Source organism: Corvus brachyrhynchos, unplaced genomic scaffold, assembly GCF_000691975.1.
Source record: "Corvus brachyrhynchos isolate BGI_N302 unplaced genomic scaffold, ASM69197v1 scaffold83, whole genome shotgun sequence".
Taxonomy (NCBI): domain Eukaryota; kingdom Metazoa; phylum Chordata; class Aves; order Passeriformes; family Corvidae; genus Corvus; species Corvus brachyrhynchos.
This window is the reverse complement of record NW_008238464.1, coordinates 7,796,119-7,809,863: the sequence shown is the minus strand read 5'-3', so window position 1 is coordinate 7,809,863 and position 13,745 is coordinate 7,796,119. Positions and strand designations below refer to the sequence as shown.

Here is a 13,745-nt window from a genome sequence, read left to right as displayed (position 1 = left end):
AAATGCAAATGGCTCTCATGAAGTGAGTTTAAAAACTGGCTTATTACTAAACTTTATTATAATTCCAAATTCAGAATGACCATCCAGTGTATATCTTGCTGTATGGGTTTTGCTGCCATTTGTACTTGACCACATTATGTAGCATTTCATTAATGACCTGGAAGAGGTCATAAAACTGTTATCAATAAAGTCTGTAGCCAGTTGAAATCTGGGGGCAGAAAATGCATATATAGTTGTGGGAAGCCAGGCTTGTGTGTTTGGAATTAGTGCACGTGTGGAAAGGGAAGCCAGGATCTGTGGGTCAGGGTGGGCAATTGCCAGGCATTGGCAGTCAGTGACCAAAAGTGCCAGAGTGCTCTTGAGCGTTACACTTAGTGTTGTTTGTAGGTCACTTAGCCTGACCTGGTCTGCTTTTAGAACACAGTATCCATCTGGGATATTGTCGTGGTTTAACCCCATCCAGCAGCTTGGCCCCAGGCAGCCGTGCTCCCACTCTTCCCTGGTGGGGTGGGGGAGAGATTCGGAAGGGTAAAAGTGAAAGAGAACTCACCTGTTAAGACAGTGTAATGGATACAGCTGAAGCTGTGCACGCCAGCACGGCAGAACAAGGAATGAATCCATTCCTTCCCATGAGCACGTAGATAGATGGACAGCTATCTCCAGCAGAGCCAGGCTGCATCGCTCCTAGTGGTGATTTGGGAAGACAAACACCATCACTCTGAACACCATCGCCCCATTCTCCTTCTCTCCTCTTAATGCTTATGTAAGGTGTATCTGCGTGAGGGCAGTTCTGGGGTATTGAAAAACAAAGGTATGTTAGTTAAATATTTTTTTCAAAAGATTTGGCTTAGCTGGGTCCTCATCTCATCTATCATGGTTTTATTCCTGTATTTTTACTAATGTTTAATCTGACTGTCTTGGTGGAAGATAAGGATTGAATGAACAAGAGAGGGAACTTCATCACAGGTAGAGTCTCTACAGAGTTATAAATGTTGTTTGCCTGGAAATCAAAGGCATATTGGAAATATTTTTTTCCATGAAGCCTTGTTTAATGTCTATATATGCCTGTTGCATACTGTTCAAAAGACAAATTGTAATATTTGCAAAGTAATACCTTTCTAAGTGTTTGTGTTTTGAGGTTTAAAGAGCTTTAAGGATGTGCAAGTTTGAATTCATGTTGTGCTTCTGCTGTGATTAGAAAAGTGGGTTATACCAGTATTATAGAAAGTAATTTAGCATGCAGACCTTATTATTTGGTAATATATTGTGTTATAAAAATAGTTTTGCTTGATATTTGGATCTCAAAATTCAGCTTTGATTTTTGCAATGCAGAATTGGGAGTGCTGTATGGAGGGGGGTTGTTTGTCATCCAGTGTCACTGAATGACAAGTTACTCTTTTTAACATCAAGATAAAATTTAAGAGTCGGTTCCACAGCTGATTTGTCCATAGTTACCAGAATGAAGATTACAGGCTACATGCAAGTCAGACTTCTCATGAAAACCTGAAGTAGACTGTTTTCTCTGGCTACTTGATGCTCTTACTCTGTCAGTTTTCAAATGTATTGTGAAATGAGCAAACCTCCACTAAGATGGAAGAAGGGTGTAAGTGGTTGGGAGGAGGTTTTTTTTTGTTTGTTTGGGTTTTTTTTTTGTTTGTGGTTTTTTTGTTTGGTTTTTTTGTTTGTTTTGGTGCTTGTTTTTGTGTATTTCTTTGGTTTTTGGTTTGCTTTTTTTTTTTTTGAGATAAGGGCTTTATAATCAAGAATTAGCCTCAAAACTTTAGAACACTTAGGTTTTTTCCCTCACTTTTTACCTCTCTAGGTTAGTTTTTTCTTAGGCATCTGTTATGTTAGGAGAAGATCCCTGTGGATGGTGGTGTGTTCCCCTCCCCCTTTCTTGTAGGCTGCTGAACATACTGGCCATGAGCTGCTGAGGGTGGCTTCCTGTCAGAATTGCTTCATGTAAAATCACAAGGAAGCAAATGTTTCTCGCATCCTCCCATTGTGCTGTTTCCTGTGGAGCAGCAGACTGGATGCATGTCCTGGATACAGGTTTTTTTATGGCACTATATGCGTTGGGATGATCCAATCAAATTGTTCTTGGTATCCCCTATAGTCTCAGCGTAGCAGGAAACGAAGCTTCCTCTCAACCTTTTGTTCTCAAGTTAGGCTGACTTTGGAGAGCTCTTGGCTCTATCAGAATCCAGAATGAAGGTGAGCTTAAAATTTTGGGTTGAGTTGTTTTTAAGTTTTTGTAAGTTTAAGCTATAATTTTTAACCTTTTTTTTTAATGTTCCTTTACTTAGTCATTCTCTTTCTCCCTTGTTGTCCCCTTCTGATCTAGTTCTTGTTTCTGCATGAGCACCTGTCTTGTGTATTTAATTTTTTTAGGATCAGGGACAGGCTTTTGTGATTCCGTTCACACTTCAAATTTACTTTTTTAAAAACTACCACAATAAGTGTATAGTAACACTGGAAATTTCACACTCTTAATACTTTTGTTTCATAGCAGCTTAATTTTTTTCCTCAATTTGAGCAGTGGTTAAGCTGATTTCCAGCCTGGTTTTGAGTTTATAAATTATGCTGTTAATAAAATCTATCACATCTTTGTTAAATCAAATTATTTCTTATTTCCTTAATGCCTTTTTTGTGTACATAGTCTTTTAATATTCCTTGTGTTTGAGGAAAAGCCTTACAAAATTCACATCTAGGCAATTCCCTGGTGCCTCTCCTTACTCCTTACAATTTCACATAACTAAGAGAAGTCTTTTTAAAAATTATCTGTAGTTCACTGTGAAAGTTGGAGAAACAGTTATTTGACTTAATTTATGTGAGCAATAACTGCTTGGAGTATACTGGTATGTGGCTCTGACTGCTTGATGCTGTGTGTGTTGTGTGGCATTGCTTTTCTGAGCCATGTAAATGCTACTCAAGCTTGAGAGATGCTGGCACCTCTACAGCCCGGGTGGAACTGCTGCTTTCTGGGACCAGAGATGATCCTCAGTCACGGGTGGGGGGGGGGAATGAGCATGTTAATGTATGCAAGTACCTCAAATATTGTGGATGCATTGGGAGATTTTTTTCTTACTGACTAATACTGTTGTTAAATGTTTCCTAAATCTGTTCTACCTTTCCTGTGATATTACGTAACCAGTCAGAACTGGTCTGGCAGCCCCTTCTGTGGTTACTTTTGGTAGCTGTTGTTAACATTTTCCCTTCTCTTGGGTTAAACTTTGTTTCTTTCTCCCTTCTCCCCTGGGATTATGAGTTTTCTCTCTCCTGTCTACTAAGGCTGTTCTCTGGGGTAAGGACTCTCTGGTAGTGCCTGTGGGATGGGCCTGCTATCAGGAAAGTGAACAGGTTTTTGTTGACTTTTTAGATAAAAACTGCTACATTGCAGGAAACTAAATGTCTTTCTGTTTCTTAAATCAGTTGGAAGAACTGTAGCAGCTGTCTTTTATTGTCAGCTTTCTGGGCTTGCACAAAGGAGTACTGTGACTCCTTTCAACCTATGCAGAATCTATTGCGAGAGCTATTTTATGAGATTTTGAATGAGTGTTTCCATTACCTCAGGCAAATGTGCGTTTGTGGGTTTTCTTCCTTTTTTTAAAAAAAGTCCCCTTTTCCCCAAAAAATCCAGACATTTAATGTCATCACCCAGTGCTTGAAAGTTGCTGGAGTGTTTTCTGCATGATAGTTCAAGGTTTGGACTTCCTTACCACACTTAAAATAAACATCTCCTGTCATCCGTTCCCTTCCCAAACCTCATCCTCGATCTAAGCTATCCAGAAATTTCATTCTTTTAAAAATTCATTAATGTTCAGGAATGCTGCTCTCTGTGTCTTGTGAAGAGATAGCATGTATGTTGTAGTACTTCTTAAAGTATTTGTAGTAATTTTAAGAGTACATTATGAAAAATCAGGTACAATGCCTGTGTGCTGCTACAGAAGAAGAGTATGACAAGAGTAATGGTACCCAGTAACTTTTTTTGGCCAAAATGTCTTAGGAAAACTACTGCTTCTGATACTTGTTTTATTCAATTTTCTTGTAACTTAAATGGTACTTAATATTTTTACTTTCTCTATTCTTCAGTTTTTTCCAAATGCAGCTCTTGCTATATTTTCTTTCCATTTAAAAATGTCTTCGTTTGTTGGGTTGTTTTTAATATTTTTTTTAAGGAGGAACACCCCCGCCCCCCCCTCCCCAGTTTTACTGGTTCATAACAGCCACTAAAAGACTGATACCTTGATCATGCAATAGCTTCTACAGTCATGGTTTGTATATACAAGCTTAAAGGCTTGTTTCTATAACTTAACTACATGGTTTTTTGGGTTTTTTTTCAGACTTTTGATGCAAATGACCTGTATCAGGGACAGAATTTCAGCAAAGTTCTCAGCTCTCTTGTGGCTTTAAATAAGGTGACTGCAGGTAAGTAGACTGCTGTGTCTTGTGCTGGCTTACAACTGCTTTCAGCTTGCATCAGTGTGCCTGTTGCTGTATCCATGATGAAGTGAACATGTGCAGCATTTTAAAAGAGCTTTTGTTGGTGTTCATGTTTTTAAAACTTTGCAGTGGCTCTGGGTTCTCTAGTCGTGTCTTCTGCAGAAGGAAGTTTTGTGGTAGAGCTAAGGCTAAGCCTTTAAGCTGGCAAGCAATTTAGAAAAAGGGCCTGGTTTTTTGGTTGGTTTTTCTTTTTTTCCTCCAAGTTTGGAATACCAAAGTTGACTTTTGCTCCATTCTGTTATTCTCCTATTTGAACAGCTTTGTCAAAATTTTTGCCCCCCCACCCCGTCTCCATTTCCCTGCACTATCCTTTCTTGCCAGTCACAAAAGGATCTCCAACATCTTTGATCTGTTAAGCCACGTATTTCATTCGTTTAGCAGCTAGAAGTCATGAACCACTTGCCTCAGCTCTTTGGTGGGAGGGGAGAGAGCTGTAGAAATAACACACAGGTGAGAGGTGTCCATCCATCATTGTAGGGTGAGGCTGAGCTAAATTATGCCAGGTGGACCCTGGGACAGTCAAGAAATGTTAACGTTGGCCCTTTTGGTTTCTTCTTGTTCCACCATCAGCAGCAGCTTTCAGTACTGGTCATCAGGTCAGAGTCTGAGAGAGAGTCTAAAATTGAACCATATGTGTCAGTTTTTGTGTGAGGAAGAAAAGGAAGGTGATAGAAAAGTCAGTGATAGATAAATGTTACTTCATTTAATAGTAGTAAGTGTCTTGTCATGTTTATAAGATTTCTTTGGTCTGTTTCAAGAGAGGTTTTGTGGTTTCGGTGGCTTATTTTTTTCCTCGCATTAGGAAGCACCCCTTAAGATTAAGTTTTGCAACCAAATTCTTAGTTTTAATGAATGGGCATGGAGTAATACCATTGACTTCTTTGAAGCTGTTTAGACCAGTTGGAGATACTGCCTCTCACCTCAAGTGTAAGTGCAAACACAAACCAGAGCAGTACATCTTTAAAACTGCTGTACACTGGCCATCAGTGCCTTTGCTGTCGTTAAAGTGGAGATAAAGTGTGGCTGTTCTGTCCAGGTGTCTATGGATTAATGCCCACATCAAAAAGCCACAACTGCAGCTGGTTAGAAAGGACTTGGGGCTGATCCCTTTCATGGTGTGGGCATGTGGTGGTGGTGGTATGGAAACCAAAAATTGAAACCACATGCAAGCTGTGGTGTTGTCTCATTCCCAGGAGCAAGCATAAACCTTCTTGTTCCTCCAAACAATTTTCATTAACTGGGCAATTGTGTAGCAGGTGTTTTAGACTCCAGCTCCCTCTGTAGACCTGCAAGAATTTCAGGCATACACAGGTTCTTCTGAAATAGGCCTTCCTACAATATGAAGAATGCGAGTAATGGGCATGATTACTGATGAAAGACTTCTGTGGGTTTTCACTCCATCAAAGTATTAATCTCTGGAGTGGTGGGATCAAGGAAGCAGTTTGCTGTTTGTAGACAGATGAGGGGAGAGGAACTGGTATAGGGAAGTTGAGATAGTGGTACAAGGGAGAAAGGATTTTACAAACACTGGAAATCTTAAAATGGATGGAAGAGTGAAGCTTGTGAAGGAATTACCAAATTAATAGTTGTTAAACATGCACATTCTGTTGCCATTCAAGATTCTTGAGCCTTTAGTAGCAGAGTTGATTTTTTTTTTTTTTACAACAATACCATTGAGGAATTCATTGAATGTGTTTATTAGGTATTTTAATAGAAACTTTAATGGATACAGTGTTTTAAAAGTATCAACATTTCTGATTGATTTGAAAGTATTCAGATACTAACAGTAAAAATTCTTCCATTTGCATGTGGTTTGTTTGTAATAATTATGTTTTCACCTCAGATACATGCAGTTTCTAATTCAAGCCTAAAAAGGTGCTCTTGTGTTGCTGTATTAGCTCTGCTGCTGTGAAATTAGAAAATTTTAGGAATCAGTCTACACTTAAATTCTAGCTAGTGGTTTGGAGTTGCCCAGAAGCTGCAACACACTGTCATAAGCCAACCTGATCCTGTTTTTCTAGGCAAGCTGTATCAAGGTGTAGTTCTGGATTTGGTGGCTGTCTGTCCTTGAACTTGACTGCACTTAGGAAACATAGCAAGCTGGACATGGAGATGTTTCAGGTTACTTTTAATCCTTAAGCTCTATTAAGTAATGATGGTTATGGCAACTTAAAGTTTTCTGGGAGCATTGGAGTTAGCCATATAGTCAGGATGTACAAACTAAGCCCATAATCCAGTTCCATTTCTTTCCTGGTAGCCTGTGAAAACATGTCACGTATGACCTTTTTGTAATGGACTATAATCACCAGTGTTTTTCTGACTACCACAGCCTTTAAATGCTTTTGGGAAAGCAGTTGCACAAAGTGTCTTTTATTACTTCAATGTGCAAGAATACTATGCATATAAAATACTCAATATGTATAGTTCTAATATTGCACTATTTAAGTAGGGGGTGTAGATTTATAGGGTTTTTTTTTGAAGGATGATGATATTTGAAGGATATCAGTGAGTCATATAAAAAGATGGAGCTGGGAAAGTGTTTTCCACTCAGTTACTGGCAGACTTGGAGCATCCTTTGTCAACATTTCTGTTGTCAATCTCAAACCCTTTCACTCCTCCTGCATCTCTGCTGCTGTTGGATGCTGTGCTGAAGTTTAAAGATTTTCCAGTTCAGATGAATTGAGTTGTCTCTTCAGGTTTGTTGTGGAACAGGAGATGCACCTTATTTGCTGGTGTCCCTGGATCTCAACCTGTATATGTTATTTCTTTTGGACAAAAAATAATTTGGACTTGCATAATGATGGTCTACTTCAGTCTGGAAGTAACTGTTGGGAGACTACAGTTGTGTGCGTACCTCAGTATGGAGTTCAAGCTTTGGAAGAAAAGCAAACTACTAGGAAAGAGAGTAACAGGTGTAAAAACCAGGAGAGCAGTTGGGAGGCTTGTGTAGTCTAGTGAAGACATCTAGGTTTGGGACAGAAAATACTGTATTGCTTTCAGGGCTTCTTAAGATCTGATGTTCACTGAGTAGTCTCCTTGTATATGGAAAACATGAAGGAAAGGAATGACTTGCCACGCTTGTGCAAAGGAGCAAGGTTTGTCTGCTGCCCTCTGCAAGGGTCCTGGGAGCATCCCACTCCTGGGGCTTTGGCTGTGAGAAAGGGGGACACTGGTGCAGCCAGCAGCAACCCACTGTCCCACTGTAATGTGGGGAGAGGCTCCCAGCAGGGCTGTGGGAGGCTGCAGCCAGCGCTGAACCTGGCTCTTGGGAGCTTCTTTTGGTGCAGCCCCTGGCTGGCTGTGGCTTGCTAATCCACAGGACACACCCATCCTGGGGAGGTGCCAGCCCAGTGTCCAGGACTGGGGCTGCCCTGGTGCCCCCAGCTGCCCCACCCCTGGCTGGGATGGTGGGATGAGCCCTGTCCTGCTGCTCCCTCAGCACCTCCCAGCACACAAGGGACCCCAGCAGCCCCTGATGGCACATAACCCTTCAGATGAACATATCTCATGGGTGTGCTTCTCAGAGGAGAGACAAATGGAAGAGGGGAGACGTTTTGGGAGGGTGTTTACTTGTGAGAAGCAGCATTTTCCTTTCTTCTACTCCTAGTCCTCCTTCCAAAGAAGAAAAAAATCGCTTAGTTGGCAAAAAAAAGGGGATGAGACAAAGGAATGTAGGAAAAAAGACAGTGGAAGGAATGTTTTAATTGAGAAGGAGATGGGGGGGCTGTGGGAAGAGCAAAGAAACAGATGTGGCTGGCTTCACTTCAAGCAAGTTTAATGTATTCAAAATTCTTGGCTGCTAGCTAAAATGGTGCTGGTTAATTACCTTTAAATAGACTGGTAGTGAGTAGGAATAGAGAAATACAACCCTAACCCTCCTTTCTCTAAACAGGCCAAGTTGTTTTCTTGTCTGTGTGGGGAAGAAATTGTCAATGTCTCAGGGCTTTAGATTATTTACTGCCTATAATTTTTTAAATCTTGAATTACTGAGTAACTGCAGATATATCAAATCTGCTTTAAGCAGAAGTAAGCAGAAGTTACAGATGCAGATTTTTCAAATTCTAATATTTACCTTTTTTTCCCCCACCCTCATATAGACATAGGGCTGGGCAGTGACTCTGTATGTGCACGTCCCTCATCTCATCGGATAAAATCCTTTGATTCTCTGGGATCCCAGTCTTTACACAGTAGAACTTCAAAACTCTTTCAGGGACAGTATCGGAGTTTGGTAAGTTCTGGAAGAATGAAACATGCTGTGGTGTGATTTTTTTTTTTTTCTTTTTTCCCCCCTTTTCTTTTTCCTTTTTTTTTTTTTAAATCAGTTTTGTAAGTAAATTATAGTGTAGCAAAGTAACTGTTTCCTCTCTTTCACTTCTGTATTTTTAGACTGTGAGTTTGTTTTTGCAGCTTTTCATATGAGGTTTCAAAATACATGCAACTTTTTGTGAACTTCTAACTATTTTTTCCTCCTTTAGTGCTCCTTGTTGTCTGTAAAGATAGTGTCTTCCTGGATTTGTGTTTTTCTTTTTAGTATGAGGACTTGCTTTTCTAAAGGCAAAAATCTCATTTTCTCTCTGAGTTTAGGGGTGATGATTGAAGGTTATTCAAACCTCTTTGAAGGTGATACTTTTAATGTTGGCAGTAGTGGTAGTTGTTCCTGTTTTCTGTTATATTTCAAGGTTGATCCTTCAACTGGCCTTTGGGTAACTGAGTGTTATGGGCCATTGTTTTATAGTACAGCTGAAGTCAGGGTTGCATACCTCATGGAAATTGTGATAAAACGTGCTTTTAGTCACTGAAGGTTTTCAAGGAGGGTTCAGATCCGTAACAAAAGCTGTTTTTCTGTGGCTTTCTTAGGTGTGGTGTAATGTGTTTTCTCTGGGAGCAGAGCCTGTGCAAGTTCTTGCCCTAGGCCACTAATTCGAGCTCCTGTTCTGCTGTTCACAGCCCACTCAGTTTTGCAGATGCAGCAGTTGGTGGGACTAGCTGGATCCCTGAAGTAATCAGGGTTTTCAGTATTTCTATCACTTTGGTGATCTGAGTTGCTCTCTGCAAAGTTAGAGCAGAGAAGTGCAAGAAGGAAGGAAAGTGAGCTAGCAGCCAAATCCAGGAAATTCCTAGTTTGGTTTTGTTGCTGTAGATGATCAGTTTGGAACTGTTCTCACCAAGTTTGTACTCATTTCCTCTGCTGGAAAGCCATAGTGGCAGAGCATAGGGATTGTAGTTGATGTCACTGTGCAATGTTTCTGCTTATTTTGTGGCTTTTTTACCGTTTACTAAAACAAAACATTTTTTCTTGTTGAGCAGAGTGGATGAAAGCACATAATGTACAAGCAGAGGACTAAGGCAGAGGCACTTGTTGGAAAATGTGCAGATCTAATTGTCAAACACTGGGACTTACACTGTTTTGGGGTTTTCTGCATGTTTTCAAAGTTGTGTTTGCCCTCATTTTCCTGTAGTTTCTCAGCCACTAACTCTGATGAAAGTTATATTGAGTTGTGATACAATAACATGATTACTTGGGTTATAAATTAAGCTGATGTGTTGTAAGATCCTAGTGACAACATGCAGTCTTTTGATAATCTCTATATAGGCAACATATAGGTGAAATTCTTCTACCTGGATACTGACTAGGACTGCTTACACAGCTGTTTTCTCACTAAGTTACTTTGTTAGCTGTACAGGTACTGATCCTTAGTTATGATAGAGACAAACATGATTTGTAGTGCTATTCTCTCAGTTCCAGTCCAATGTATTTAAAGTTGTCCGAGTATTGCACTTTTTTAGCATAAAGATTTGCCCAAACTCTCATGAAAATATTTGAATGGTACAGATACCCAAAATTGACATGCAAGGACAAAATGCTGAATTTGAACATCATTAATTCTAAAGACTTATTAGTTACTTCTAAGAACATTCAGATGTTAGGACAGAGTGATAACCTGCCTTCACATCTGTGGTAGGGGATGAGCATGCATACACAGTGTTATATGGACAGCTGCAAGTCTGACATGCTTCAGGCTTCCAGCTTTGCTAACCTTGAGAGAAATTATTTGGGAGTACTTATTCAAGGTAAGTTGCATGACTCTTTTGTGGGTTTTGTGAAAGAACACTGTCTTTCTTCATTGGCAGGCCATGGAGACTTGCACCTTCAGCTGTGGAAGCCTCCAACCTGATCTGTTACAGGAAAAAAGAAAAGAAAAAGGTTTTGAGCTGCAAACTCTATGTATATCCAGAATTAAATTAAACCCAACTCAGTTTCTCCCTCCTTGCAGCACAGAAAGTTTTAGGAAAAAACTCTAATGTAAAGCCTTTGTTTCTTTGTAGTTGTCAAAGGCAGTTCCAAGTTATGCTAGTTATAGAAAATGTATATGTTTTCTTTATTTTCTTTTTGTGAGAGCAATAATTATTCTCATTTTAGCTCTGTTGACCCCTTCTGATTTGAAGGGCTGTAATAAGTAAAATATATACTCCCATGGCTGAAAAAAGTCTATAGACTAAAAATGACAGAAATACTAGAAATGCCAAATCACTCCTTATAAAGGCTTTTGAGTAAGAATGTGTGGGGACTGTTGCGTGTGGAGTAAAGACTATTTCCATTTTATGGATATTTCTGTTTTGCTCATGGAAATATTGCTTAAGTCTCTAATGATTGTTTTATTCTTTGCTTTCTCTTACTAGGACATGACAGATAACGGCAACCATCAGTTGGTGGTGAGAGCCAAATTTAATTTTCAACAGACAAATGAAGATGAACTTTCTTTTTCAAAAGGTGATATTATTCATGTTACAAGAGTGGAAGAAGGAGGCTGGTGGGAAGGAACTTTAAATGGAAAAACAGGGTGGTTTCCAAGTAACTACGTACGAGAAATAAAATCAAATGGTGAGTTTTGAAGGGGAGAGCATATTGACAGAAATTCTTGCATTGGATAGAGGTTGATGGTTGGTTGATTCATTAAAACTTCTAATGCTTTTTGTTTAGGCTTGACTTTTTTTACTGAATGTCGTTGACAGCAATCACTAATGCTCAGGAACTTGCTCTTCCCCACCCCAGTTCACTATACAGAGTGCTCAGAGGCTTCTGAATTAGCAGTAAGCATGCAGAAATCTCCCCATTCTGTTTGCTTGTCCGTCACGTTTGGGCTGCTCTCACTTCCTTGGTCTGACTTCCTAGAATATAGGATTTGGTTTCAGATGCTGATATACTTTGAATTGGTGCTTTAAGTTTAAATAGTGAGAGATTTCCTTCAAAAACAACAACAAAAAAAAACGAACAAGAAAAAAACCCCCAAACCAACCAAAAAATTACTCAACACATCCCATTACGTAGAACTAAACAACTGCAGGAAAGAAACCCAATTCTATCAAAATCAACTTTTGAAAAATAATGTGTTTGTGATTTTTCTTTTTCTTTCTTCTTCATATGCCTTCAGCTTTTCTTCATACAGGCTTCATTCTTCCACTGAAGTTTTATTTTGAGCTTTATACAGTGGAAGTGCCTTCTGTAAATGTTATCTGAATATCGGAAATAACATTCCTTTTTAATCCACTAAGATGTTGCTGTGGGTGACATAATTTCTCTGTCTCCTTTATTTCACTATTTTACTCTGTGTCTTTCCTTGTCTCAGCTTATTTTCAGAGATTAGGGATAAGCCTGGTAGGATAAAATTACCCAGGGTCTCCAGAAGGCTTTACCACTCTTTCATTTGTCACAGCTCCAGTGAAAAAAGTCATCGGCATGGCTTTTAAATTTTTTTTTTCTCCATTATGAGGCAGCTATTCAGATGCTTGATTGCAAAGTGAGGTTGTGGGAGCAAAACTCTGTTTTTAAACTTATCTTTTCTCCTTTGGCCGCATCCTCTTATTTTCTTCCTTGATTTACTATCTTGTCTGTTGCTGCAAAATGCTGGTCTTAGATCTGCAGCTTCATTGTCCTTTTCAACCATATTCTCTCAGGCATAGTCACAATGTAAGACTCGGCTTTAATGTTCTTTAGAGATCTCTCAGATGCAGCTTATCCTGAGAAACAATTCTTGAAGCCTGTTTCTGATTTGTACTGTTGTAGCATCAGCCATGATGACTGTCTTGTCCCATTGTTATTCATTTAAATCATTGCTGCAGAGATCTTGTTTGGATTTCATCAGTTTTGATCTCTTCCAACTCCTGGACCGGAACGTGGGTAGGCAGTTAGGCTCCAGAGTAGAAATGCTTGAAGAGTGAACATGCAAGAACCAGAAGTTGCCAGTAACTGGAGTTAAGTGATTCTTGTTTTATTAAGAACCTTGTACTTTGGTGAAGTAACTCTTCTGAGTAGGAAGAGACAACAAGCTGTAGTGCCAAGGTTAGTACCAAGTGCAGTCTGATGCTTGTGACTCCTTGCAACCCCGTCTGTTCCCTGGGGCTGACATGGTTTTTGCTTCTTACCCTCAGAAGAATTTTCTCCCAAGTCCTTTTCCCTCCACTGTATAGGTGTATTCTCTCTGCCAGAACAGTTTACCCCTTCTGGCTTCTCGCATTCTTGGAGTGCTGTCTCATATGTTCAGTTTCTTCTATGGAAGTTTCTTCTGTATGTGCCGATGCTTTTTTCTTCTCAGGAAGCTTAGTTCATTGAGTATTACAAAGTTGAAATGACTGAGCTGTAGCTCAGTAGCTTTCTCTGTTTTCCTCTTGCATTTTAAAATTACTGTGTTTGGCTTTTCCCAGTACTTTATGGAACTTCATTTGTCCTCTCTGGTTTCAGATATGGATATAGCTAGTTCTCTTACTATCAGATCAGCACAACAGGTACTGTGTAATTTATCAAAATAGTAATTTTAAACTGCTTTTATGCATTCATAGGTATATGTTTTAGTTGTCTGAAGTTGACTTTTTTTATGAGGAGGATGGGGGAGGTAGAGGGAAGGATGACATACCGAGAGCTGCTTAGTGTGTTATTAACTGTGGGGTTGCAGATTAGCTTTACTCCTTCATGTATCTATGCATGCTATGGAATGCTTTGTTGCTACTACCCTTATGACCATGTTAGTTGTATTTCAAATGCTGACCTGACTTCTCCTACTTACTTTTCCTTCTTTTTGTGTTTGTGGTTAGTGTATATATTTGTGATACTTGCTCCATGTCAGTTTGCATCTACTTTTTCTATTCTTTCATTGACATGCTGCTAATTTTTAAAGCACTCTTGATTAAGGTCTCTATAAAAAGATGTTCATCCTGGACATCTCATCTGTTTTCAAAATACTCTT

At 39.5% G+C, this 13,745-nt stretch overlaps 1 protein-coding gene across 3 annotated transcripts in view; it reads left to right on the top strand.

Annotated features, from left to right (window-relative positions):
- The first annotated feature begins 2,135 nt into the window (after nucleotides 1-2,135).
- Nucleotides 2,136-13,745, top strand: part of ARHGEF7 (Rho guanine nucleotide exchange factor 7) — a 73,605-nt gene continuing 61,995 nt past the window's right edge. For 2 of the 3 annotated variants that reach the window (XM_017737055.1, XM_017737056.1), the window contains exons 1-4: nucleotides 2,136-2,214; nucleotides 4,344-4,428; nucleotides 8,601-8,731; nucleotides 11,185-11,386. In XM_017737055.1, the coding sequence (XP_017592544.1) occupies nucleotides 2,209-2,214; nucleotides 4,344-4,428; nucleotides 8,601-8,731; nucleotides 11,185-11,386 (424 nt within the window). In that variant the 5' untranslated portion in view covers nucleotides 2,136-2,208. The remainder of the gene's footprint in view (nucleotides 2,215-4,343; nucleotides 4,429-8,600; nucleotides 8,732-11,184; nucleotides 11,387-13,745) is intronic. The other variant, XM_008635869.2, reaches the window with a different exon arrangement.